The sequence below is a fragment of the Panulirus ornatus genome, chromosome 9 (assembly GCF_036320965.1).
Source record: "Panulirus ornatus isolate Po-2019 chromosome 9, ASM3632096v1, whole genome shotgun sequence".
Taxonomy (NCBI): domain Eukaryota; kingdom Metazoa; phylum Arthropoda; class Malacostraca; order Decapoda; family Palinuridae; genus Panulirus; species Panulirus ornatus.
This window is the reverse complement of record NC_092232.1, coordinates 24,839,028-24,865,499: the sequence shown is the minus strand read 5'-3', so window position 1 is coordinate 24,865,499 and position 26,472 is coordinate 24,839,028. Positions and strand designations below refer to the sequence as shown.

Genomic DNA, 26,472 nt, shown 5'->3' with positions numbered 1-26,472 from the left:
GAGTAAATGTGAATAAGAGCAAGGTTATTAGGTACAGTAGGGTTGAGGGTCAAGTCAATTGGGAGGTAAGTTTGAATAGAGAAAAACTGGAGGAAGTAAAGTGTTTTAGATATCTGGGAGTGGATCTGGCAGCGGATGGAACCATGGAAGCGGAAGTGAATCATAGGGTGGGGGAGGGGGCGAAAATCCTGGGAGCCTTGAAGAATGTGTGGTAGTCGAGAATATTATCTTGGAAAGCAAAAATGGGTATGTTTGAAGGAATAGTGGTTCCAACAATGTTGTATGGTTGCGAGGAGTGGGCTATGGATAGAGTTGTGCGCAGGAGGGTGGATGTGCTGGAAATGAGATGTTTGAGGACAATGTGTGGTGTGAGATGGTTTGATCGAGTAAGTAATGTAAGGGTAAGAGAGATGTGTGGAAATAAAAAGAGCGTGGTTGAGAGAGCAGAAGAGGGTGTTTTGAAATGGTTTGGGCACATGGAGAGAATGAGTGAGGAAAGATTGACCAAGAGGATATATGTGTCGGAGGTGGAGGGAACGAGAAGTGGGAGACCAAATTGGAGGTGGAAAGATGGAGTGAAAAAGATTTTGTGTGATCGGGGCCTGAACATGCAGGAGGGTGAAAGGAGGGCAAGGAATAGAGTGAATTGGATCAATGTGGTATACCGGGGTTGACGTGCTGTCAGTGGATTGAATCAGGGCATGTGAAGCGTCTGGGGTAAACCATGGAAAGTTGTGTGGGGCCTGGATGTGGAAAGGGAGCTGTGGTTTCGGGCATTATTGCATGACAGCTAGAGACTGAGTGTGAACAAATGGGGCCTTTGTTGTCTTTTCCTAGTGCTACCTCGCACACATGAGGGGGGAGGGGGATGGTATTCCATGTGTGGCGAGGTGGCGATGGGAATGAATAAAGGCAGACAGTGTGAATTGTGTGCATGGGTATATATGTATGTGTCTGTGTGTGTATATATATGTGTATATTGAGATGTATAGGTATGTATATTTGCGTGTGTGGACGTGTATGTATACACATTGTGTATGGGGGTGGGTTGGGCCATTTCTTTCGTCTGTTTCCTTGCGCTACCTCGCTAACGCGGGAGACAGCGACAAAGCAAAATAAATAAATAATAAATATATATATATGTGTGTGTGTGTGTGTGTGTGTGTGTGTGTGTGTGTGTCTTCGTAAGTATGTGCATGTCAGCTTGCAAGAAAAATCAAATGAAAGTGTGTACGAACCTACGGTGTAAAGAAACAATAGAAGTAAAAGTAGACTGAGAGAGAGAGAACCTGGAGCTTCATCCCCCCTCCTCGAGAGGAGAGAGAGAGAGAGAGAGAGAGAGAGAGAGAGAGAGAGAGAGAGAGAGAGAGAGAGTGTGTGTGTGTGTGTGTGTGTGTGGCAGGTGAGGCACTCCAACCTGATCCAAGACCTTCCACTCGCCGGAAGGACGTCTGACACTCGGTAAACAAAGCAGAAATTTCTCGCTACGTTGTTCTGGAGTAAAAAAGATTTTTCCACTTACTCCTGTATGTGAGGGGAGGACCTTCAGTACATCCCACTGAGAGGTCCTTGCTACCTGTGTCATGTCCTGACACAACCTCCAATGTCAGTCATGCGTGACGCGATGTTTTGCCATCTCTCGTTTTCTTTTTTCCCCCGTTTTCCTTCTCATGTCGCCTTGTGTCACAGGGCAAAATCTCGCGTTCTCACGTCGTTGATATTTTTAATCATCGCTCTTATTCTCTCTTGCTGGAGAGATGCCAGGCGTTCAACACCGCCAGCGAATGAACGCCTGGCGCCGTGAATCTGACTGCGACGTAAAACAATGAGAGACAATTTGAATCGTCGACGGCCATTAAGTAAATAATGGGAGGTGACGAACTCGGGAGGCACGGGGTACGAGGGGGAGTTGGGGTGTGGTTGTTGGGGGAGCGGGATTGTCGTTGTCTGGGCTGGTGATCTGGGATCGAAGGCTGGGTGTTGGGATGGTGAGGGCGAGCGTTCTCCCTGGCAACCTCTGTGAAATGTTCTCAGCTCAACTCCCTTTATCACTAAACGGGATGAATAATGGAAGTCGACTTCAGTCATGAACTTCAGTCGGTTACCTTAAAGAGAATGGGATAAAACGATGAAGCGAAAACGGAGAGGAAGGTAGACCTGTAGATATCAACCTTGCGGAACATCTCTCTCATGCTGTTTGTTTCTCTGTCTCCTCCAGGATGGGCGGACATCACCCTCACATCGTTCTGCAGCTGGTCTTCATCACGCAGCTGGTCAGCAGGACAGCAGGTACAGTGCTCGAGAGCGTCTACACACACACACAGACACACACACACAGAGACACACACACACACACACACAGACACACACACACACACACACACACACACACAAGCGACCACATTAGTGGCACAAATCCTGATAGATAAGTTCCTATCATTATCATTCAAGAACGTAGTCTGCTTAAACCTCTCCTGGAGTTATATCACCGCTGAGAGTCTAAGAAAATAGATGTTAATCAGTATGTGTTATTTTTCTCTTGTTAATAATGTATTCTGCAGTCGATAACTACAAATTACGTTACAGTATGATACAGATTACGTTACCAGTCAGTGTTATTGTTTTAGTTTATACAGAGTATGGTATTACTTGCACGGTCAACTTACACACACACACACACACACACACACACACACACACACACACACACCGTGATGTCTATCCCTTGCCACACACATTAAAGGCACTAGCTCCCTCTAGGCGTCATCCTTGCCGTCTATATCCTACCCCACTGCTATCAACCACTCCCTCCCACCACCACTAACCACCTTACTACCACTAACCACCCCCTTCCTACCACCACCAACCACTCCATCACCATTAACGACCCCACCTCCGCAAACCACTCCCCTCCACCCACGAACACCCCAACTGTACCACGATCTACCCCGACCTCCTCAGCTCCCCGCAGCACCACTAAGCTCCCTCCCCACAGGTCAGTGCAGCGGAACGGTGACGTTTGAGAAGGTGGCCAGGGTGACCACGGCAGACGTAGCAGCCCTCCCGCTCTTCTCCAGCTCTGGCAACACTGTCACTCAGGGATGCCTCACCAGGTCAGACTCTAGGACTATGGTAACAGTGAGAGAGAGAGAGAGAGAGAGAGAGAGAGAGAGAGAGAGAGAGAGAGAGGTGGTGTTTAGAGTTTCGTCCTTTATCTTTTCATTGTCTGGCATAATCCTCTGCAGTGCGCTATATCAGTCAGCCACAACAATAACCCGACGTTACATCTGTCGTAATATATTACCATGATAACCTGCTAACTGACGCCCCCGTGTCACCTGAGGGCGTATACACTGATACGGCCTGCTTCCTAATTCCATCTATATCATCTTAGATTATTAGCAATGTTCCCTCTGTACTTGGCATCTCTCTCTCTCTCTCTCTCTCTCTCTCTCTCTCTCTCTCTCTCTCTCTCTCTCTCTCTCTCTCTCTCTCTCTCTCATTATCAACTTAGAGTTTCGTTTATGTTGGGTCGATCGACCTCGGTCCAGTATGATGACAAGTCTTTACTCCTCCCCTTTGCGGGGCTTCGTTTTGAACCCAGCGGGTTCGAAGCTTCGAAGGTCATTCATTCAGGCTTCTGTTATAAAACTCTACGGGTTTTAACGCAATGACTTCACTGTACAGTTGTCAAGGGAACATTTAGATTCTCCAATGTTGATATTTCTCATTAGATTTATTCTCTTATATCCCAAGATTATCCTAAATTTCTTCAACTCAACTTTATCATTTTGTTCAGCGTTGCTTCATCTAGTTATCTCATCTGTTCTCATTCATCACTGCTAGAGATCGCTGTGCCTTTTACCATTTTTTAGTCATTGTCCCCATTTTCTTATACTGTATCATTATCCATTTTACATTTCCTCCAATCCCACTCTCCACTTACAAATTTTTCTCCTCTTGTCTTTACTACTTTCCTGGCCAAGTCTCTCTCTCTCTCTCTCTCTCTCTCTCTCTCTCTCTCTCTCTCTCTCTCTCTCTCTCTCTCTCTCTCCAGGAGAACTAACGCCATTTTAACTCCACATTTCCTCTCCTCTGTGATCGCATTTCGTGGCACCAATAACCCTCCTCCTGCTGCAGGTGTCAGGAGTCGAGGACCTGCTCTGGGTTCCTCCTCAACTACGAGCGGGAGGCGTGCTTCACCGTGGACGTCACCGCCAGCACCCGGCTCAGGCCCATAGACCAGCCCTTCAATTTCTTCCAAAAGATTTGTGTCGCAGGTGAGTGTGGTTGGCAGGGGGGTAGAGAGGGACACGAGGATGCTAGTACACGGTGCATCCAACCTTAACCTCATAGTCCATCCATAAACTGTGTAAAATGATATGATAATAATATCGATCATTATCATTATCATTAGTAGTAGTAGTAGTAGTAGTAGTAGGATTGTTATCATAAATCATCGTAATTGATATCATTATCATATTGATTATCGTAATTATTATTGTTATCATTATCATCATTCATTATCATCATGATTGTTATTGTAGTAGTAGTAGTAGATAAAGGTTTATTGAATTAACTACGACCAAAGACTGAAAATATCCGGAGAAAATACACACTATTTGAATATACAGCGAGGCTATAACACCAGTTGTGGGAGTAGGGTTAAACAGTCTTCACACTAAGGGTGGAGTGTCACTCTGCTAGCTATATGCTGATGGTCGTAATGGTTAGGACGTGGCTGTGTGTGTGCATGTCCATCAGTCACTGGGATCGTGAAATTAGCATGATCATCAAGACTCCTCCATCCATTCCTCTTGTTCACCGACTATCCATCTACTCTCTCGTTCGTCTCCTGCATCCCTTCCCGAGCATATTCCTCCCTTCTTGTTTCCTTCTTCCCCTTCATTCATTATTCTGGTGGTGCCTCTAACCTGTAACATGATCAGTGAAGAGTCTGATATTTCGCGCTTTTGTTATGGGCAAAAAATGCATTATGCTCTCCTCGTTATACCTCATGAAGGGCTCAGTGTATGATCATCACTGATCAGATCAACACAGCGGGTTTCCCTCACGTTATTTTTCAAGTATCTCATTGCGACACTGTCTCATTATCGCATCACTCGGGCCTCATATCTTACCTTACCGTCGCCCCTACTTCATCCTCACACAACCATCTTCACGTTGATCACTCACGTCACTGTAATCCCCTCACATCAGCCCAGTCTCCTCACCCTTCACCATTGTTCAGGTTACCCAGCCTACTCCACCCACCCACCAAGCACCCTACACCTCACCCTGCTCCTCCTCTCGCCCTGTACACTTACCCAATCAGTTCCACTTAAATTCTTTTCTACCCACTACGTCAGCGCCGGCATGTGGGAAGGCGTGGATGCTGGAGCGTGTGGTGGGCTTCGAAGTGGACGGCTACGACGACCTGGTGCTGAACAACGTGCCCACCAGACTCAAGTGTGCCGAGCTGTGCATCAGCGAACGTAACCTCAAGTGTCGCAGCGCCGAGTACCACGAAAGGTGAGTGGTTCTCTCCGAGTCTCCCGCAACTCGTAAGTTCAGTCAACTTCCTGGTAACTGACCTGCTGATAGCTGGCACCGTACCTCACCTGCGGTCCAGTAAGTTCCATAGTTACCGGTACCGTAACTGTTGGGAGTAATTGGTCCGGGAACTCCGTGCGACTCGTCAGCCTCTCAAGGCCATTATTCTCATGTTTTCTTCCTCTCGATCATGTCTCTGAGCGAACTTTACGTCTACTCCATTTTCTCTCCTCACCTCACCAGCCATTTATAAGCACCTGAAACAAGAGGCATCATCGGCCATGTCGGTTCTCTGGAGATACAAGCGGACGAGGATTTCTAGGCACTGAATACTAAACATCAACCTTTAATTCTTAGTTCACATCTAAATGTCATTATTATTAAGTGTTATTATCATATTCACTCAGTATTTAGACTGAAACCCTTGAGCATGAGGACTTAGGATCCTAGCCAGGCTTCACTTTTTTAGAGTATCATAACTTCCCTCTTCATACCAGGACGAAGTTCTGATACATAGCTAAGTCCACTGACTGCAGTCACTTTGAATAATAATATGACCTTGAGAGCATCATATACATGCTCAACAACTGCTATCTTCTACAGTGACACAAGTGAGATCCAGATGAAGGACGTCAGAATCTAAAGCCACATATGAGCTCGTTCTTAAATATGATCACCCTTAGACTGCCATAATTGAGCTCCCTATTGACAGTGTCTACCCTCTGAAGTACCATGAATGAGTTCCCTATAGACTGTGTTTATCCTTTTAGAGTACTATAAATGAGCTCCCTGTTGACAGTGCTTTTCTCAGCTGCTATAGATGAGTTCCCTGTAGAGTATTTACCTTCTAGGGTGTTATAGAGCAGTTCCCTATGGACACTGTTTACTTCTATGGTGCGACAAATGAACCTCTAATTCCTGACGATGTACTCCTGGAGAACAGGTTCTGAGATCTAACGATACATTAGGACCTCGTACTCAAGGATTTAATGATCAGCAAATCTCTAGTGCCACAGATGACGTCAGACATTAGGGTTTTATCCTCTATAAACATCCTCTCTACTGACGTCACGTCCTTCAACCTGCTATAGTCTTGGTGCCTAGGGGAAAAAAATCTTTATTTTACTCCTCTAACTTATACTCTAGCACAGATACAAAGTTAATCTAAGAAAAACAAAACTTCATTACATTCCTTTCTTGTCCTTCCTTATGCTTTATGTAAGCATCTTTAAATACCTTTATTTAAGTACCTTCAGTTACATCCTTTGTTCCTGAGACAGATGCTCAGTCATGCACCTTAAGACCTAGTAGGTCCTGGTGAGGAGCTATGAAGTATGGTCCTGCCACTATGACCGGTTGCTGTGTCGTGAGCTTACACCACTATGAAAGCTGCTGTGTCATGAGGTCACACCATTATCAAAGTTGTTAGGTCGTGAAGCCATTACCACTGGGAAAATTTGTTGGGTCGTTAGGTCACACCATTAAGTAAAGATATTGTGTCATGGGGTCACACCACTGAGAGATGATGTGTCGTGAGGTCACATCACCTTATAAGATCACGTCATCACTTTACACCATTCATAAAGGATGTTGTTGTCCTGAGTTCACACCACGAAGAAGCTGTGTCATAAAGACACATACCACTATGAGAGGCTCTTATGTTATAAGGTCACAACACTATGAAAACATTATTATGCAAGGTCATCTCACCTAGAAATTTTGCTGTCATTAGTTTGCATGACGAAACGTGGAATGGGTCTCCATATCTAGCAGCGTGAACTTGTCTTTGTATTCTCTATGATGGGAATTTTGATGATGTAGGTAAAGTATTACCCATAAGGTCTTGTCCATTCTCCTCTTTTCTTAACTCCCATCTAATCTCATTGTGACCTCTTATCAGTTACTGCCTGTTGCCATATAATCTTGAGTCCTCTTCTTATCTTTACACCTCCCTACGACTGGCCATATCATCTGATCCTAGCTCTTCGTGACTCCACGAAAGACCTTTGCCTCTGCCTGAGCTGTTCGACATCCAGCCTCCAGCACGAACTCCTGTGGAAATTATCCCAAGACAACCACACTCATGACTTAGACCACCTGAACACCTTCCCATTCCCGATCTGAGAGCCTGCATAGCCACTTCATCTGCAGTCTTTGACCCCTGACCTGCACTCTCAAGCCCGGGGTTTGAACCACAGCTTGACTCGTAACCACAGCTGTTGCTCTTCCTTGCAGGGACGCTGTGTGTCGCCTGAGTCGCCAGGACCGACGGACGCAACCCCTCAGCTTCCGCCCCACGTCCCCCCTCGTCCACTACATAGAGAACCAGTGTGCTGGGAGTACGTATGTGGCGTCTCTCGTATGTTTCACAGAACTTTTCTAATAACTCTTACTAGTGTCCTAGTTAGACTAATTAAAGTGTTATGAACTACATTTATGAAGCAAAAACCTACATAATCTCTTGTGTTGAAGATGTATGGACGACTCAAGCCAGTACGATATTTGCAATTAGGTGTCATTGACGTGTGTAGACGATTTATAGCTTAATGATCCTTCAGTAATCAATAGCTGTTATTTCCGATAACATATACACATTATGAAGTACTCTGGGCAGATTGTCATTAACTTGATTACAACGCTTAAGTACCCATGTGGGTACCCATGCACCTGGTAATTGCTACCATCCTGTTGTTAGATTACAATACTGACTAACTGATCATACGTTTTTATAATGAAGTCCTCGAGCAGGATGGTAATTAAAAAGTTTAGATTGTCTTCAAGTACCTGGTTAGGTGACAATTAATCCATTCAGGCGAATAAAGTCTCCAGGGCAACTGTTCTTAGCTCTTATTTTATTACATTTTCATTTATCGAGAGAAATATTTATTGAAATTGTATACCTGTATCTGCACACTGTACTGACAGATGAGTCCCATAACAAAAATGAAATAAAAAAATTCTCCGAAATAAAGCCATAAAACAGTGATGCCTGGAGTTGGTAATGCTGTACCATGTACCGTAAACATGAGGTAATACTGTATCATGTGCTATGTACCTGTGGTAGTACTGTATCATGTACCATGTACCTGTGGTAGTACTGTATCATGTACCATGTACCTGTGGTAGTACTGTATCATGTACCATGACCGTGAGTACTTACATGTACATGTCCTGTTAGTATGATCATCACAGACCTGGATACGTATGTACAGTACCGTTAGTATGAGTATCAGTACGCTGGACTTTACATGAGTAACTTGAAACTGACAGTCTACTTGTTCACAGCCTGAACGAATCAAGAATCATCTTGATTCCAGACGCTGGAACGAACAGATGATCAGCTACGATTCCAGACGCTGGAATGAACAAATGATCAGCTATAATTCCAGACGCTGGAACGAACAATGATCAGCTATGATTCCAGACGCTGGAACGAACAGATGATCAGCTATGATTCCAGACGCTGGAATGAACAAATGATCAGCTATAATTCCAGACGCTGGAATGAACAAATGATCAGCTATAATTCCAGACGCTGGAATGAACAAATGATCATACGCTGGATAATTCCAGACGACTGGATAACAACAGCATATTCCAGACTGATCGAATTCCATGATCGCTGGCAAAACTAGATCGTATTATTCAGACATGTGACATGTATCAGTAAACCACCGATTGACAAAGGGCGTCAGTAACAGACCTGGATGCATTGATGCATATCAGTGTGACTGATATTATTCAGTGGATATGCACATACCTGATGAATGTACTTTACTGGCTGACATTACGCCTGATGACTGACTTTCGTGGTAATGTCAGCTAATTGCTGGACAGTCTGTTCGAGAAAAATACTTATTCAGCGTGAAGAACATGATATATTCAGACGGAAGACATGATCGTTAATTCGACGGAGAAAAGTGTAATTCAGCGTGATGACAATACCTATATTCAGACGGATGAACAATGTCATATATCGCGCTGGATGAATGTCAGCATAATTCCGACGTAAGGAATATACGATTTGATTCATCGCTGATTGTTCATGATTCGACATGATTAACGCATAATCGAAACTGGTCGTTCAAATTGTGTATGCATCGTGTCTTCCTCCCGAGTAACTAGAGGTTTCACATGTGATGTATCGTACCCGAGTTGTGGTCTCGCTCGCCATGATCAGTTCGACCCCCGCAAAGATGTCGGCACTATTGTAACTGGATGTTGTTAATCCGCAGTTTTTCGTTCTTGGGCGACAGCTGGAGGTCAGTAGTGTTACACCAGCCACCGAAACACGTCACCAACGTCACCTATGGTTCGTGACCAAATATAAGTATTGTTGTAGAGTTTTTAAGCATTTCATTATCGCCTATGGCGCAAATCATCACTGTTCAGAGCTCATTGTGGTTTACATCATTAAAATGAAGATTATTCGTTCTGTTATCAATGTGAAAATCTAAATGTATCGCAAATCTAAAGTAAGAGTGTGAATCAAAATGCATTTTGCTCTTACAAAGTGATTACAGATGAATTCCTTTGCATTCTTCTGTGTACATATGGTTATATGTATTTGGATAGTTTCTCTTATTAAGTAGACATTGAAGAATGACTAGGTCTCATGCAAGCGTTGTAAGATATAGCATTAGATTCGCTTTTCAGTTGTTTCGATTTGGTGTTAGAATTGCTGACATGCTAACCTAGAATACCTTGCTAGACTAACGAGAACATGCGACCGTTTTCCATCTTGTGAATACAGTTTTTCACACGTTAAGTGTTTGAGACGGCACGAGATGACGTGGAGTTCAGACTTCAGGCCACAGTTCTCGCCCATGAGAGAACCTGATACCGATGATAAAAGTAGGACCAAATTTTGCTTTCGCCACAGTTTAGCAAGCATGGTAAACTCAATGCTCAGTGTGCAGCTTGTTAGGCATACATGTAAATACTGACACGCTTAACAACCCTGAAACCATCCCATACAACAGCACACTGTCCACCTCGTATGTATCATGGCAACCTCACAAGCCATGTTATTCATGTATAACTGACCTAAGTCTTCCTCCATCAGTTCCCCAGTCTCAGCACTGTGAGTACGAGGAGCTGCCCCAGCAGGACTTGGGTCAAGGGGATGTCCAGTTCACCGTCAGGTCCCTGGCAGAGGTAAGGTGCTCCACCTGCAGGTGTTGGTTATGTGTGTGTGTGTGTGTGTGTGTGTGTGTACTTGTTTTGCCCGCTAGTTAGCGAATTGCCACGAGTGTCTCTTGTCTCCCCACCAGTGCCAACTATCATGTCTCCCCACCATTGCCAACTGTCATGTCTCCCCCACCAGTGCCAACAAGCCTGTGAGTCGGAGGCGTCCTTCAACTGCCGGTCGTTCACTTGGTTTGCTCGGGCGAGCGTGTGTCGTCTCTCCGGCGACGACATGGTGTCGGCGGGCCCTTCATCCGTGCTGCCGCTGCCCGGATCCACCTACTTCCAGCGCACCACCTGCCTGGACCGTGAGTACCTCCTACTGGAATCTGGATACCTGAAGAGCTCTCTCTCTCTCTCTCTCTCTCTCTCTCTCTCTCTCTCTCTCTCTCTCTCTCTCTCTCTCTCTCTCTCTCTCTCCTGGTGAAGTTAGTGTGTTATAGTGGCCTTCCCTCCTGCAGCGGTCAGTCAGTCAGTCAGTACCTGCCACTTCTGCTGTAGGTAATTTGTCAGTACTCTACTCACCCCCTCCTTCTGGAGGAAATCTGTCAGTAGCTGCCTCTCCTGCTGTAGATAATGTCAGTACTTGCTTCTCCTAGTGAAGGTAATCTACCTTTACCTGTCCCCTCTGCTGGAGGAACGGTGAACTTATCTTCATATCTTTTATTGTTGTTCTAGTTGTTCATGATGTCATCATGTTTATTTCTACATCATCCTTGTCACACGAGTTCTCATTCTCTGTGCCAGGCGAGGACTTGGAGAGCTTTGTTGTGAACTAAACTCTTACAAAAGACGACAGAAAATAAAATGCGATGAAGTGGCGCAAAAGACACATTTTTGCAGTTTCATCTTGTAATGCAAATCATGTTTACATAAAGTACAGTTCATTCATACTTAACCTGGTCTTCATGCGCCAGAGCTTACTGCTACGGCAGATACCGCAGCGCTCAGGAGGACCCACAGGTCATGAGCAATGATGCTGTGTGATTGTCTCTGTAGGGCGAATGCAACTCCTCCCATTTACCTTCTGCACCACACATGTTTTTGAGCAGATTAAACAGCCATGGTGATATCGCATATCCCTGGCTCAGACCCACCTTTACTGGGAACTATTCACCCACCTCTCTTCTTACTCGCAGACTTGCCTTACGCTGCTGATAAGACCTGACTGAATTGAATAATCTTTCATTTACATTGTATATTTGTAGCTCCTTTCAAAAGGCCTTTCGGTCAACCCAATCGTAGGATTTCTCGATCCATCTCCATGAATAACACATACAAATCCCTATCAGGTGTTTCATGTATGTCACCGTCCCCTTTATATATATATATATATATATATATATATATATATATATATATATATATATATATATATATATTTTTTTCATACTATTCGCCATTTCCCGCGATAGCGAGGTAGCGTTAAGAACAGAGGACTGGGCCTTTTTTGGAATATCCTCACCTGGCCCCCTCTGTTCCTTCTTTTGGAAAATTAAAAAAAAAAAAGAGAGAGAGGGGAGGATTTCCAGCCCCCCGCTCCCTCCCCTTTTAGTCGCCTTCTATATATATATATATATATATATATATATATATATATATATATATATATATATATATATATATATATATATATATTCCTGTTGTGGTGTTGACTCTTCTCGTGTCGTCTTCAGTACGGTTGTCCTGCAGTGTGGACGGCATGACGGTTCAGCTTCACACGGCTGAGCCCTTTAAGGGCCGCCTCTTCTCCAGGGATTTCCCCACCACCTGCCAGTCCCGCGACAGGAGCAGGACCGACACTTCCCTTGTCATCAAGGTCAGTACCACCACTTTCCTTTATCATTAAGGTAAGTATCGCCACTTCCTTCTTCGTCGTCAGTGTAAGTCCAGCCATTTCCCTCATCATCCAGTTAAGTACCGCCCCTTCCCTCTTCATCGTCAGTGTAGGTCTTGCCCTTTCCCTCATAAGACAAGGTCGGTACCGTCACTTCCCCTTCGTCGTCAGGGGAAGTGGCGCTGCCACTTTCACACCTCATCATTCATATAAGTACCTCGACTTCCCCTTCATCATCATGGTTAGTGCCGACACTTCCCCTTGATCGTCATTGTAAGTGCCCACACCTCCACCTTCATCAGAGTAAGTACCGCTACTTTCTTCATCATAAAGGTAAGTACAGACACTTCCCACATCATCAAGGTAAGTACCTACATAAGTAAGTAAGAGCCTTCCCATATAGTTAATAAAGAACAATAAGATCTTTGTTACTTTTGAATCTTGCAGTATATTCTGTCATTTTTGTATCATATTGTGGACATTCTTACTACTACTGCTGCTATTATCATTAATTATGATAGTAATTATAACAATAATAATACTGATACAACTAATGATAATGATAACACTGATATTACTAATAATACTATTAATGATAATCAAAAGTATGAGAAATAATTATAATGACCATCAGAGAACAAAAGTTAATAATAATGATAACAATAATGATAATAATAATGATAACAATAATGATAATGATAATAATAACAATAATGATAAAAGTAATAATAATGATAATGATAACAATGATAATGATAATAATGATAATAAACATATGCAAATATGGGTTCTCTACTGAGTAATGTATACCTTCGTTAGGAAGAAAAATTCCATACCAGCTCTTAAAAAATACGTTCCGTCAACTAAGGCTTTCATGATGACATTGCGAAACGAATTAGCATGGGAAACGACATAACATGGATATCCTGCGGCCCGTAACTGGTTCATATAGTACCTGTACTCGACTAAAGATGGCGTTGACAGCGAAGTACTTTTTTCCTCAACAGTATTCATGTAAGGCATGTGTACGTGTAGGAAGAGAGGAAAGTGATTGGTTCTCAGTGAATGTAGGTTTGCGGCAGGGGTGTGTGATGTCTCCATGGTTGTTTAATTTGTTTATGGATGGGGTTGTTAGGGAGGTAAATGCAAGAGTCCTGGAAAGAGGGGCAAGTATGAAGTCTGTTGGGGATGAGAGAGCTTGGGAAGTGAGTCAGTTGTTGTTCGCTGATGATACAGCGCTGGTGGCTGATTCATGTGAGAAACTGCAGAAGCTGGTGACTGAGTTTGGTAAAGTGTGTGGAAGAAGAAAGTTAAGAGTAAATGTGAATAAGAGCAAGGTTATTAGGTACAGTAGGGGTGAGGGTCAAGTCAATTGGGAGGTGAGTTTGAATGGAGAAAAACTGGAGGAAGTGAAGTGTTTTAGATATCTGGGAGTGGATCTGTCAGCGGATGGAACCATGGAAGCGGAAGTGGATCATAGGGTGGGGGAGGGGGCGAAAATTCTGGGAGCCTTGAAAAATGTGTGGAAGTCGAGAACATTATCTCGGAAAGCAAAAATGGGTATGTTTGAAGGAATAGTGGTTCCAACAATGTTGTATGGTTGCGAGGCGTGGGCTATGGATAGAGATGTGCGCAGGAGGATGGACGTGCTGGAAATGAGATGTTTGAGGAAAATGTGTGGTGTGAGGTGGTTTGATCGAGTAAGTAACGTAAGGGTAAGAGAGATGTGTGGAAATAAAAAGAGCGTGGTTGAGAGAGCAGAAGAGGGTGTTTTGAAATGGTTTGGGCACATGGAGAGAATGAGTGAGGAAAGATTGACCAAGAGGATATATGTGTCGGAGGTGGAGGGAACGAGGAGAAGAGGGAGACCAAATTGGAGGTGGAAAGATGGAGTGAAAAAGATTTTGTGTGATCGGAGCCTGAACATGCAGGAGGGTGAAAGGAGGGCAAGGAATAGAGTGAATTGGAGCGATGTGGTATACAGGGGTTGACGTGCTGTCAGTGGATAGAATCAAGGCATGTGAAGCGTCTGGGGTAAACCATGGAAAGCTGTGTAGGTATGTATATTTGCGTGTGTGGACGTGTGTATGTACATGTGTATGGGGGGGGGGGGGGTTGGGCCATTTCTTTCGTCTGTTTCCTTGCGCTACCTCGCAAACGCGGGAGACAGCGACAAAGTATAAAAAAAAAAAAAAAAAAGTATTCATACTACATGGAATGATTTGCCAAGCAGAGTGACTGAAAGCAGTACTATAAATACGTCTAAAACTTTCATTATTTGACTCTTCCTTGTCCAAATGACAATTTGCAGATTATTCTCTTTGCATTATCTTTATACCTTCTAACTTTCATTACACTATTCTGTGAGTTTCTGATATCATCCAGTCACAAACAGCTTCGTAGGGACCCAAGGGTCTGTTGCTGCTTGAATTCCTTTGTATTCCTCAGTGTTATTCCTGTCATTATCTCAAAGAACTGTCATTTCCCTACCATATACATGAAATTAATCATTTGCATATATCATCAGGTAATGACTTTATACTATGGTTCCTTTATTGACATAATAATGGAATCAAATTTCATTGTCAGTGTTGTAGAAGTTCGTTCACATCGACTCATATCAAGATAATTTCATTTATCTATTTCATTCAGTCACCGATAACTGAGTATTATGAGCATTTAGTGATATTAGTGAATATTTAACGTATACCATTTCCACTATAGCTAGTCAGTCCAGTTGAAATATAGTTAAAACGCTCATTAACTCACGTACTTCGAGCAGGCGACCACGTAGTAATGATGACACACAGGTCAAATAGCAGTCTATGAAGTACATACATTAGTACAGAAATCTGTATACAAAGATATGAAAGACAGATGACTGTTGACAATGAGTTATCATTCTGAAGGGATGAGGACTTGGAAATGTTTGCAAGGTGGAAATGCAAGAGCTTCAGAATGCATGCAAAGGTAGATATGTGCAGGAGGTGAGTTATAGTGATGCTAGATTACGTCAGCGGAAGGTGAGGGGGAGGGAAGATGTTCCATACACATAGTTTCGAAAATAATCTCACTGACAAGTAAAGCCCTTTGGCTCATACAGGTGATCCACTAAATGTCAGTTTCACAAGGGCATCGCTCGCAACCGTAGCGGTACAGCACAGACACAGATGATGATGTTATAATCATGAACTTCAGGAAGGGTAGAGTACAGCGCCTGGTCGGTCACTGGTAAGGCGCTGGATTTCTTCAAAACAGAAAACGGAGGGCTTAAGGTAAAGCACTCCTATTTCCAGGACCGAGATGATCGGACACATACGATAAGTAAGGAATACTTGACTCTACTTCCATTCTCTCCTTTGGTTTACTTGGAAGCCGAAGTACCTCTTTCACCATCCTCTTCCTCTTCAGTGTCAGTCACTTCAGGATCAATCCCTATCTCTTTCACTGCTCTGGACGTATACAACATGAGCAGGTGACCGAAGGTGTGTGTTACTTTTGCAGTTCGCGGACCCTGACTGCGGCGTGATGGATGAAGGCAACGGCATATACAGCAACGTGATAGTCGTCCAGCACCATCCAGTCATCCAGCGACGGGGGGATAAGGCTATCAAGCTCCTCTGTCTGTTCGAGACGACCAACAAGACCGTCACCGACAGCTTCAACTTCATCGTCGGGTGAGTCCTGCCCTCCAGTAGCCTCTCTAGTAACATCTTACCTCACCAACAGTCACTCTCCAATAGACAGATTTTCCGTACACCATGAATCGTTAGCCAATGGTTTAAACATCTTATATACAGATATCATTAGAACTCTTATCTAGAGACTTGGATCGCTTTCTCTTCCAGCAATATTTCCATCCATTTCCGACCTCAGAGACTTCACTTTCGCTCTCCGGTCAGTTTCATGATTCGTTGGTTTCATCCGACAGCAATTTCCCGAGCGGCGGCGTAGCGACGGCCATCGTGAACGCCACGGCTCCGTCACCCAGGATCCGCTTGCGCATCGTCGACCGCGCAGGCAACGACATCAACGGTGCCAGACTGGGCGAGGAGCTCTATCTTAGACTGGAGCTGGACAGTGACAGTGAGTACTGACTGTCTGGAAGTGGTTGCAAGTGGTGGTAATAGTGCGGTGGCCGTGGAGGTAAGTGAAGATGGTGGTTGTGGTGAGGTTCGTGATTGCTAACGGTGATGATTGAGGTGGTTGTGGTGGTGAATAAAGGCTCTTGTTATCGTTAGTGTTAGTGGATAGCAGAGATGGAGAATGACTGTGGTAGTTGACTGGTGAATAGAAGTAGTTGTTGATGGTGTGTCTTGGTGTGTCTTGGTGTGTGTGTGTGTGTGTGTGTGTGTGTGAGTATAAGGTTGACAAGTGGATGTAGCTGTGATGGGTGACCATGATGTCTAGTTAAAGTATAACGATGCTGACATTCAAAGAAAGCAGGAACCAGAGGGTTTCTGTTCCAGAATGATATGGTCTGTCGAATGGGGTTTTCTTCCAAAGTTTGAAAGTAATATGAAAATGTTATCAGTATTTCTAATTCAGAATGGGTATCTATAGCATTTTGACTCGTTCAAACCAGTCTTGAAGTAGCTGACACATTTCCTCGTTCCTTTCAGGCGTGTACGGCATCTTGGCCCGTAACCTGGTAGCCAAGAGCGGGGACAACAGCGACTCCATTACCCTCCTGGACGAGCGCGGCTGCCCTGTTGACCCGGTCATCTTCCCGTCCCTCCAGCCAGTGCCCGGAACCAAGAGCCTCCAGGGCAAGTTTGAGGCCTTCAAGTTCTCCGAGGACCAGGTGGTGCGCTTCCAGGTCAACGTCCAGTTCTGCCTGGACGAGTGTCGACCAGTAAGTTCCAGGAAATGTTCCAGGGGTCTAGAGACGAGCTTTTAGTGGTGATAGAATATTGTTCACTCGGGGAATGAGAAGGTTTACTGTATAGCCTTTGGAAATACTGGTACAGTAATGTTTTGCGAAGATCTAAGTGATATTGAATGATCTCTCAGCTTCCTTCAAACTTTAAACGAAAATTCTCGTTAAAAGAAAAGCGTTTTGAATTTCTCCCACTACTAAGAGTGACAGTTTCCTAAGTTACTAGTAGAAATGATAAGTCCTGCAACGGGATTATGTACACACGGTAAAAAAAAAGTATCTTGCCACTTTATGTGTGAAACAATATGACCACCGACAAAGGATTTTGAGATATGCTCATTGATCTGGCCTCACATTTGTAGTCCTTCTTTCAAGATATTGTTATGTATCGATTTCTAGCAATATTGCTTGTTATATGCCATAATAAATGTTACCTTGATTTCATATTTCAACGAAATTTTACTATGAAATAGGGATACCATAATTGTTAGGAAATTTGTCTAGCGTTCACGCTTACCAACCTTACCGAGAAAGCACGAGTCGTATTGATCATTTCGAAATTCATCGGATCCGTTCGGAAATATTTTTTTCACCATGTGCACATATGGAGCTGAAATTGAGAATATGTCGAGTTCGTTGGTGCATGATACATTCCAGTAACTCTTGAGTTTTGACATGCTCTCTCTCTCTCTCTCTCTCTCTCTCTCTCTCTCTCTCTCTCTCTCTCTCTCTCTCTCTCTCTCTCTCTCTCTCTCATATGCAAAAATGGGGCAAGGTCCCCATACATTCAGGCCAGTTTCATTCCAGTCATACCTACACACTCTCGTATACCATCATGAGTAAACCAAGTGTGTGGCAGAGTTATAAGAAATAAAGGAGAGAACGTGGGGAGAGAGAGAGAGAGAGAGAGAGAGAGAGAGAGAGAGAGAGAGAGAGAGAGAGAGAGAGAGAGAGAGAGAACGGTGGGTGAGAGACAAATTTAGAAAGATGGCAGAATTGAATTTCAGGATCTGATGCGATCAAATCTATTCGTCAAAGAAAGTACCAGTGATGGTTTGAATACCTGGTCAGGGGAGGATGTTGTAGGAACTCACGAAAAAAAAAAAAGAAAAATGATGGCGCCGAGCAAAGTCTCCTGCCGTCCCCTCTCTATCCCTTACACTTCATCCCACCCAAGAGTAAATATTATGAGACACTGTAATCAAAGTGTGAGGCGACAGGGGAGAGCCTGGTGGCAGGAGGCAGTAGAGAGCATATTCAACCCTTGATATAACATTTCCCTCCTCTTGGCTCTCATCACCATCCCATCTGCAGTTTCAGAGAGGGTGGAGACTGCACACACACCGACCTCAGGGAAGGATATTGGTGCTGTGGGGAGCGGTGAGATAAGCCATATCTGAACATTCCCGAGCATATGTTTTCGACGGTCTCAAAAGAGCAACGCGAACACAAATTCATTTTTCGCTTTTTGCTTGCTTGTATGCATCAGTTCTCTTGAATATCGTAGGACATCGTATGGAACTTAATTTTCCTTCACTTCTGATGAAAAAGCGAGATTCGCCCTAATCCAGAGCGAAGATCCTGAGACATGGCGCCAACAATCTTGATTGTAAAGATGATAATAACAAATATCTGGACGAAAACAGGACTTCTCGTTAATTTCAACTACAAAATCTCATAAAGCAGTTGTTAGTGTGAGCTTGTGAGTCCAACATTACAACCCATAATACTCTTTCTAACTGCTACCTCTCCTTCTTTTGCATCACTCATAGATACCTGATCTGCCTCATGCCTTCCCCCTCATTCTACCAAGACTCTACGGTTCCTAGATTTCCTTTTCTTTTTTCTTCCCGCAGGCTCAGTGTGGCTCTATCATATCCTACGGTCGGAAGCGCCGAGGGCTGACGGAAGAGGGTGGTCTGCTGACGTTAGACGGGGAGCTGACGTTGGTAGGAGGTGAGGTGACCCTGGGAGACCAGCCTGAGGAGGACCCCGATGCCATCTACCACGAGATGCCCCTGCAGAAGGAGATCATCGTCAACAGCAACTCCGTCAGGCCATTGAAGGCGGGGCTCCTGCCAGAGGAGACAGGTCAGCTCCTGCCCTCTCCCTACAGTACTCTCACCCTCACATTGGTTTACTTTACACAGAGAAATCCTGCAGTTACGAAATCATCATGCACTGCAACACATCCTCATATATATATATATATATATATATATATATATATATATATATATATATATATATATATATATATATATATCTTTATTCATTTATTATACTTAGTCACTGTCTCCCGCGTAAGCAAGGTTGCGCATGGAAACAGACAAAAGAATGGCCCAACCCACCGACATACACATGCATACATATAAATGCTCACACACGCACATATACATACCTATACATTTCAAGATATACAAACGTATACATACACAGACATATACATATATACACATGTAGATAATTCATACTTGCTGCCTTCATCCATTCTCGTCGCCACCCCGCCACACATGAAACAGCACCCCCCTTCCCCCCCGCGCGCGCGAGAGGTAGCGCTAGGAAAAGACAACTAAGGCCACATTCGTTCACACTCAATCTCTTGCTGTCATGTGTAATGCACTGCAACCACAGCTCCCTTTCCACATCCAGGCCCCACACAACTTTCTATGGTTTACCCCAGACGCTTCGCATGCCCTGGTTCAATCCATTGACAGCAAGTCGATTCCAGTGTACCAAATCGTTCCAATTTACTCTATTCCTTGCACGCCTTTCACCCTCCTGTATGTTCAGGTCCCGATCGCTCAAAATCTTTTTCACTCCATCCTTCCACCTCCAATTTGGTCTCCCACTTCTCCTCGTTCCCTCCACCTCTGACACATATATCCTCTTTGTCAATCTTTCCTCACTCATTCTCTCGATATATAACACTCAATGCCTTTCTAGTAGTTTTCAATTTTCCTCGCCACACATTTTGCTTCATTTGATAAAGTGTCGTATATTCATATTCACTATACGACATTTGATCCACATTTTATCTGACGCAGCAAAACTTATGATGAAAATGGAAATATGAGAACAGGAAGCTAGTGAGCGCTGAATATGCATTAGTGTTTAACAAAAACTGTTCTGCCTGCTTACACACACACACACACGCACACACACACACACACACACACACACACGAGCTCTCAAGAGCGACCATGATGGATGGGGACACAGATCCTGATACGCTTGCCATTATTCACCAGCTGTGCCACTATTCATAAGTGTTGTCACATATTTCATTGGTGCTGTACCATATTTCATTCCGTTGTACTGTTGTTCACTAGTGTTATTCCATTACCCACAAGCATTGTGCCATTACTCACACGTGTTGTGCCATCACTCACACGTGTTGTGCCATCACTCACACGTGTTGTGCCATCACTCACACGTGTTGTGCCATCACTCACACGTCTTGTGGCATTACTCACACGTGTTGTGCCGTTACTCACACGTGTTGTGCCATTACTCACACGTGTTGTGCCATGACTCACACGTGTTGTGCCATTACTCACACGTGTTGTGCCATGACTCACATGTGTTGTGGCATTACTCACACGTGTTGTGGCATTACTCACACGTGTTGTGGCATTACTCACACGCGTTGTGCCATAATACTCACACGTGTTGTTCCATTACTCACACATGTCGTGGCATTACTCACACGTGTTGTGCTATAATACTCACACGTGTTGTGACATTACTCACACGTGTTGTGGCATTACTCACACGCGTTGTGCCATAATACTCACACGTGTTGTGCCATTACTCACACATGTTGTGGCATTACCCATACTTGTTGTGCCATTATTTTCTCGTGCTGCCCCATTATTCACACGTGTTGTGCCATTATTCATTCATGTTGCCCCCTCATTCATACGCGTTGTGTCACTCCTCATACGTGTTACCCCATTACTCACATGTGCCATTACTCACTAGCCTCTGTGAGGTGTGCATACATGCTCATATTTCCATTTCCTCATACCAGAGGCCCGACGGTTGTCGCAGCTGGTGTGCACGTCCAGGGAGGTGGTCATCGCCATCATTATCTCCGCCATCATCCTGCAGGTAACACGTCCTCCTGGCCCTTCTCTGTACTGACGACACCTTCTCACTCACGAAATATCATTCGTGATAGCAAAAATGATCCATTCCTACATAGGTGATATTCGGTGCATTATCATTAACAATATTATTATCATTATTATTATTATTTATTATTATTATTATTATTATTATTATTATTATTATTATTATTATTATATTATTATTATTATCATTATTATCATTATTGATATTATTAATGATATTATCATTTATTATTATTATTATTATTATTGTTAATATTATTATCATTTATTATTGTTATCATTATAATTATCATTATTATTATCATCATTATTATTATTATTATTATTATTATTATTATTATTATTATTATTATACACTCTCCAAGACCCTTTATCGGGTTCTTGTAACTTCGTGTCTGCAATTCATTCAGGAACAGCCCGTTTGAATTAGACAGTCTCGCTCGAGGTGTAACCTTAAGCAGGCGAAGTCTGTTTTACATGTTTTCAACAACGTTCTCCTCTTTTGATATTGTATTCTGTCTCTGTGCTTGAGGTAATGTGTCATCTCCATTACAAACAGAGTGGTTTGATCTAGTAAGTAATGAAAAGGGTAAGAGAGATGTGTAGTAATGATAAGTGTGTGGTTGAGACAGCAGAAGAGGATGTGCTGAAATGGTTTGGACATAAGAAGAGAATGAGCGAGGAAAGGTTGACATAGAGGATGTATGTGTCGGAAGTGGAGGGAGCTAGGAGATGCGGTAGACCAAATTGGAGGTGGAAGGATAGAGTGAAGAAGATTTTAAGCGATCGGGGCATAAACATGCAGAAGGGTGACAAGTGTGCACGGGATAGAGTGAAGTGGAACGACGTAGTATACTGGGGTCGACGTGCCGTCATTGGACTGAACCAGGGTATGTGAAGCGTCCAGGTTGTGGATGGGAAGCTGTGGTTACGGTGCATTACACATGACAACTAGAGAATGGATGTGAACGGATGTGACCTTTCTTCGTCTGATCCTGGCACTACCTCGCTCGCTCGGTAAACGGCGATCAAATCTGGTTTGCGGAGGAAGAGGACTATGAAATATCTTCGACTAGGATTGGTAAACAAACGAGAAACAAGTGGTAGCCGAGCGGTTAAACTTGGTAGTCTTATCACGTCGATGGCCTAGGCTCGCGTCCAGGCGCGGCCCATGGTTGACGACTGTTGACTTGCCTCACACGTGAAGACTTGTCAGTACCGGTGATAACCCTTGATTCTCTCCTGCCGCAGATATGCATCGTGCTCATCGCCATCATGTGTGTGTTCGCCCGCCGCAGGAAGCCCCTACCTCAGCACCCGCACGCCTCCACCCTCAGCAGGGGCGTCCGCTCCACGTACCCCGCCACCACCTCCGACGACTCCGTTAACACGCTGAAGACCCTCAGAACGTCGCTGAGAGACTAGCCACCGCCAGAGTTTAAGATTTGAACTTAAAATCTTAATATTTGTACAGTACTGTAAATGTTTGTATTCATGTGGGGTGGCAGGACCCCGTAGGAGTCTAAGAGAAGAAAGAAAAAAGAAAAATGTGATTTTTTTTTAAAGGTGGTGTTGGCGAGGGCAACAGTGAAGAGATTATCTGGTGGGAATCAGAGAGAATTTTATCTGCAATCTCTGTAAGATGTGTTTTTACAAGGGTGACTTTCACAATTTGTTTGTATATATATATATATATATATATATATATATATATATATATATATATATATATATATATGTATATATATATATATATATATATATATGTGTGTGTGTGTGTGTGTGTATTGCAAAAAGTCAGTGGAGTGCGTGATCTAGTATATATATATATATATATATATATATATATATATATATATATATATATATATATGGGTGTATGAAACGCTCCCACAAAAAAACTATACATTATCAAAACATCAAGATATTACCATAGTAAACCTCATCATATGTTGTGGCTACATCGCTAAAAACGTAAGAATTATTGTTTCATTGAATGAAAAATGAAATAACGATGATTATGATTCTTTCTGAAGGAAATGGTTCACACATTATTACTGTTTGGTTTCCCTCGGGACCTGTGAACATTTAATGAGGAGAAAGATGAATCATTTATAGGAAACGCTCAAGTAGAAACGATAGAATGTGTATGAATCATACAATTTCATTTGAAATATACTCATGGGTGTATGATCGCATGACAGACCTGAAAATGAAAATATACATATAAAAAGAATATAATTCAAATTGTCTATTAGCACGTGAATGAAGAATAATGTTGGCATGTTGCCAGTGTTGTGGTCTGTATATTCATATTGTGTAAAAATTGTACAGCAGTTTATATAAATTAATTCCACTCATTTTCTGGTGATCTATTAATACCTACTGTGATATATTCATCAGAAACCAGAATCAGTTTCATTGTATGAATCTTTCTTGTATACTTGTATCGCTGTTACCCGCGTGAGCGTGGTGATGCCAGCAAGATGGGGGAGGGGAAGCCTCGTTCGCTCACATCCATTCTCTAGCACGTCTTCCCCTGTATACCACATCATTCAAATTCATTATCTCTCATGCACGCTTTCATGTTCGGGTTCAGGCAATCAAAATCTTATTCACTTCATCCTTCCATCTCCAGTTAGGTCTTTCTCTCTTTATCCGCTCTTCTTCTGACGCATATATCCGTTTCGTCAACCTTTCCTCACTTCTCTCCCTATGTCCAAACCATTTAAGCACACCCTCATCTGCTCTCTCAATCGCAGTTTTCTTATCAAAACACCTCTCTCTTACCCTTTTATTACTTATTCGGTCAACATTCTTCACACCTCATGTCCTCAGACATTTCATTTCCAACATATCCACCCTCCTCCGCACGTCTCATCTAAAGCCATTCCTCTTAACTTTACGACATCGCTGGAGCTCCCATACCTTCAAACAAGCCCATTTTCGCCCTCCCACATAACGACCTCTCTTTTTACACATTCTTCAGTGCTCGCAAAACCTTCTCTCCCTCCCCAACCCGACGACTCGCTTCCATGGTTCCATTCGTTGCCATGTCCACTCCCAGGTATGTAAAACACTTCACTCCCTCCAGATGTTCTCCATTCAAACTTATCCCAACTAATCTGTCCCTCTGCACTGCTGAACATGATATATATATATATATATATATATATATATATATATATATATATATATATATATATATATGTGTGTGTGTGTGTGTGTGTGTGTGTGTGTGTGTGCATAATCAACGTTACCGTAAGCTTTCTTCAGATCCATAAATGCCACATACAAATCAATTCGTTTCTCTAAGTATTTCTCACATACATTCTTCACCACTAACACCTGATCCACACATCCTCCACCACTTGTGAAACTGCACTGTTCCTCCCCGGTCTGATGCTCTGTGCATGTCTTTACCCTTTCAGTCAATACCCTTCCATACAAATTATCAGATGTACTCGACAAATTTAAACCACTTTAGTATGGACACTCAACTTTATCCCCTTTGCCTTTATGTAATGGCACTATACATGCATTTCGAATTCCTCAGGCACCTCCCCATAATCCATACATACATGAAAAATCCTAACTAAGCAATCAACAACACAGTCACCGCCTTTCTTAATAAATCCAACAGCATTACCATCCACTCCAACTGCCTTGCCACATTTTATCCTTCGTAAGGCTTCCACCACTTCTTCGCTCTTCACCAAACCACTCCCCATGACTCTCACTTCACATACCACCCCGACCCAAACATCCTACTTTTGCCATTCTGTCATCAAACACATTCAGCAATCATTCAACATACTCGTTCCATCTCCTCATTCCATCACTAACTGTCACCACTTACCCTTTTGCCCCCTGCACCGATGTTCCCATTTGTTACCTTGTTTTTCGCACATTATTTATCTCGTTCCAAAACATCATCTTATTCTTGTCAAAGTTTACTGATGTTCGCTGACCCCAACTCTCATTTGGCCTCTTTTTCAGCTAATGCACCTTCATTTTGACGTCCTGCCGCTTTTCATTATACATCCTCCATCTATTTACACTCCTTCCCTGTGAGTACCGTCCAAACTCCTCACTTTTCTCTCTCACTTACGACTTTAATTCTTCATCCCACCACTTACTACCATCTCAAATCTGCTCTCCTCCCATGGTTCTCTTGTTACATGCAACTCTTGTACGTGCCATCACTGCTTCCCTAAATACCTCCCATTCCTCACCCACTTCCATTTTTCATTTGATCTCACCTTTTGCCATTTTACACTCGATCTCTCTTGGCATTTCTTCATACAATTCTTTTCCAATCTTATTTATGTCCATTACTCTGCTCTTGCTAATACTGTTTCCTGTTTTCCTAAAGCCTTTACAAATTCTTTCCCTTGGCTCCACAAGATAGTGATCAGACATCCCGTCAGCTGCCCCTTTCAGCACATTTTCATCCAAAAGTCTCTCTTCTATAAGCCTGTCAATCAACATGCAATCCTATAATGCCTGCTGACTATCCCTTCTACTCGCACATGTATACTTATGCTCCTCTTCTTAAACCAGATAGTCCCAATTACCAGTTCTTTTTCAGCACATAGCTCCACAAGCTGTTCACCATTTATATTCATAATACTGAATACTCCATGCCCCCCAAATCATATCCTCAGTTCCCTTGATACATACCTTCCCATTTAAGCAACCACTCACTTTCATCTGGTCTCTTGCATCAAAACAGCTGACGCACTCACTCAGCTGCTCCTAAAACACTTGCCTTTCATGATCTTTCTTCTCGTGGCCAGGTGCATAAATATCAGTAATCGCTCATCTTTCGCCATCCACTTTCATTTTTATCCACATTAATCTAGAATTCACTTATTTGC

General features: G+C 43.2%; 1 protein-coding gene across 3 annotated transcripts in view; it reads left to right on the top strand.

Annotated features, from left to right (window-relative positions):
• Positions 1-23,292, top strand: part of LOC139750281 (uncharacterized) — a 359,881-nt gene extending 336,589 nt beyond the window's left edge. For 2 of the 3 annotated variants that reach the window (XM_071664875.1, XM_071664874.1), the window contains exons 2-15: positions 2,219-2,289; positions 2,996-3,113; positions 4,141-4,280; positions 5,370-5,532; positions 7,789-7,892; positions 10,619-10,710; positions 10,880-11,048; positions 12,417-12,559; positions 16,082-16,254; positions 16,509-16,663; positions 17,200-17,432; positions 19,313-19,547; positions 21,490-21,569; positions 22,844-23,291. In XM_071664875.1, the coding sequence (XP_071520976.1) occupies positions 2,220-2,289; positions 2,996-3,113; positions 4,141-4,280; positions 5,370-5,532; positions 7,789-7,892; positions 10,619-10,710; positions 10,880-11,048; positions 12,417-12,559; positions 16,082-16,254; positions 16,509-16,663; positions 17,200-17,432; positions 19,313-19,547; positions 21,490-21,569; positions 22,844-23,017 (2,049 nt within the window). In that variant the 5' untranslated portion in view covers position 2,219 and the 3' untranslated portion in view covers positions 23,018-23,291. Of the gene's footprint in view, positions 1-2,218; positions 2,290-2,995; positions 3,114-4,140; positions 4,281-5,369; positions 5,533-7,788; positions 7,893-10,618; positions 10,711-10,879; positions 11,049-12,416; positions 12,560-16,081; positions 16,255-16,508; positions 16,664-17,199; positions 17,433-19,312; positions 19,548-21,489; positions 21,570-22,843 lie in introns of all 3 variants that reach the window. The other variant, XM_071664876.1, reaches the window with a different exon arrangement.
• The last annotated feature ends 3,180 nt before the right edge of the window (positions 23,293-26,472 follow it).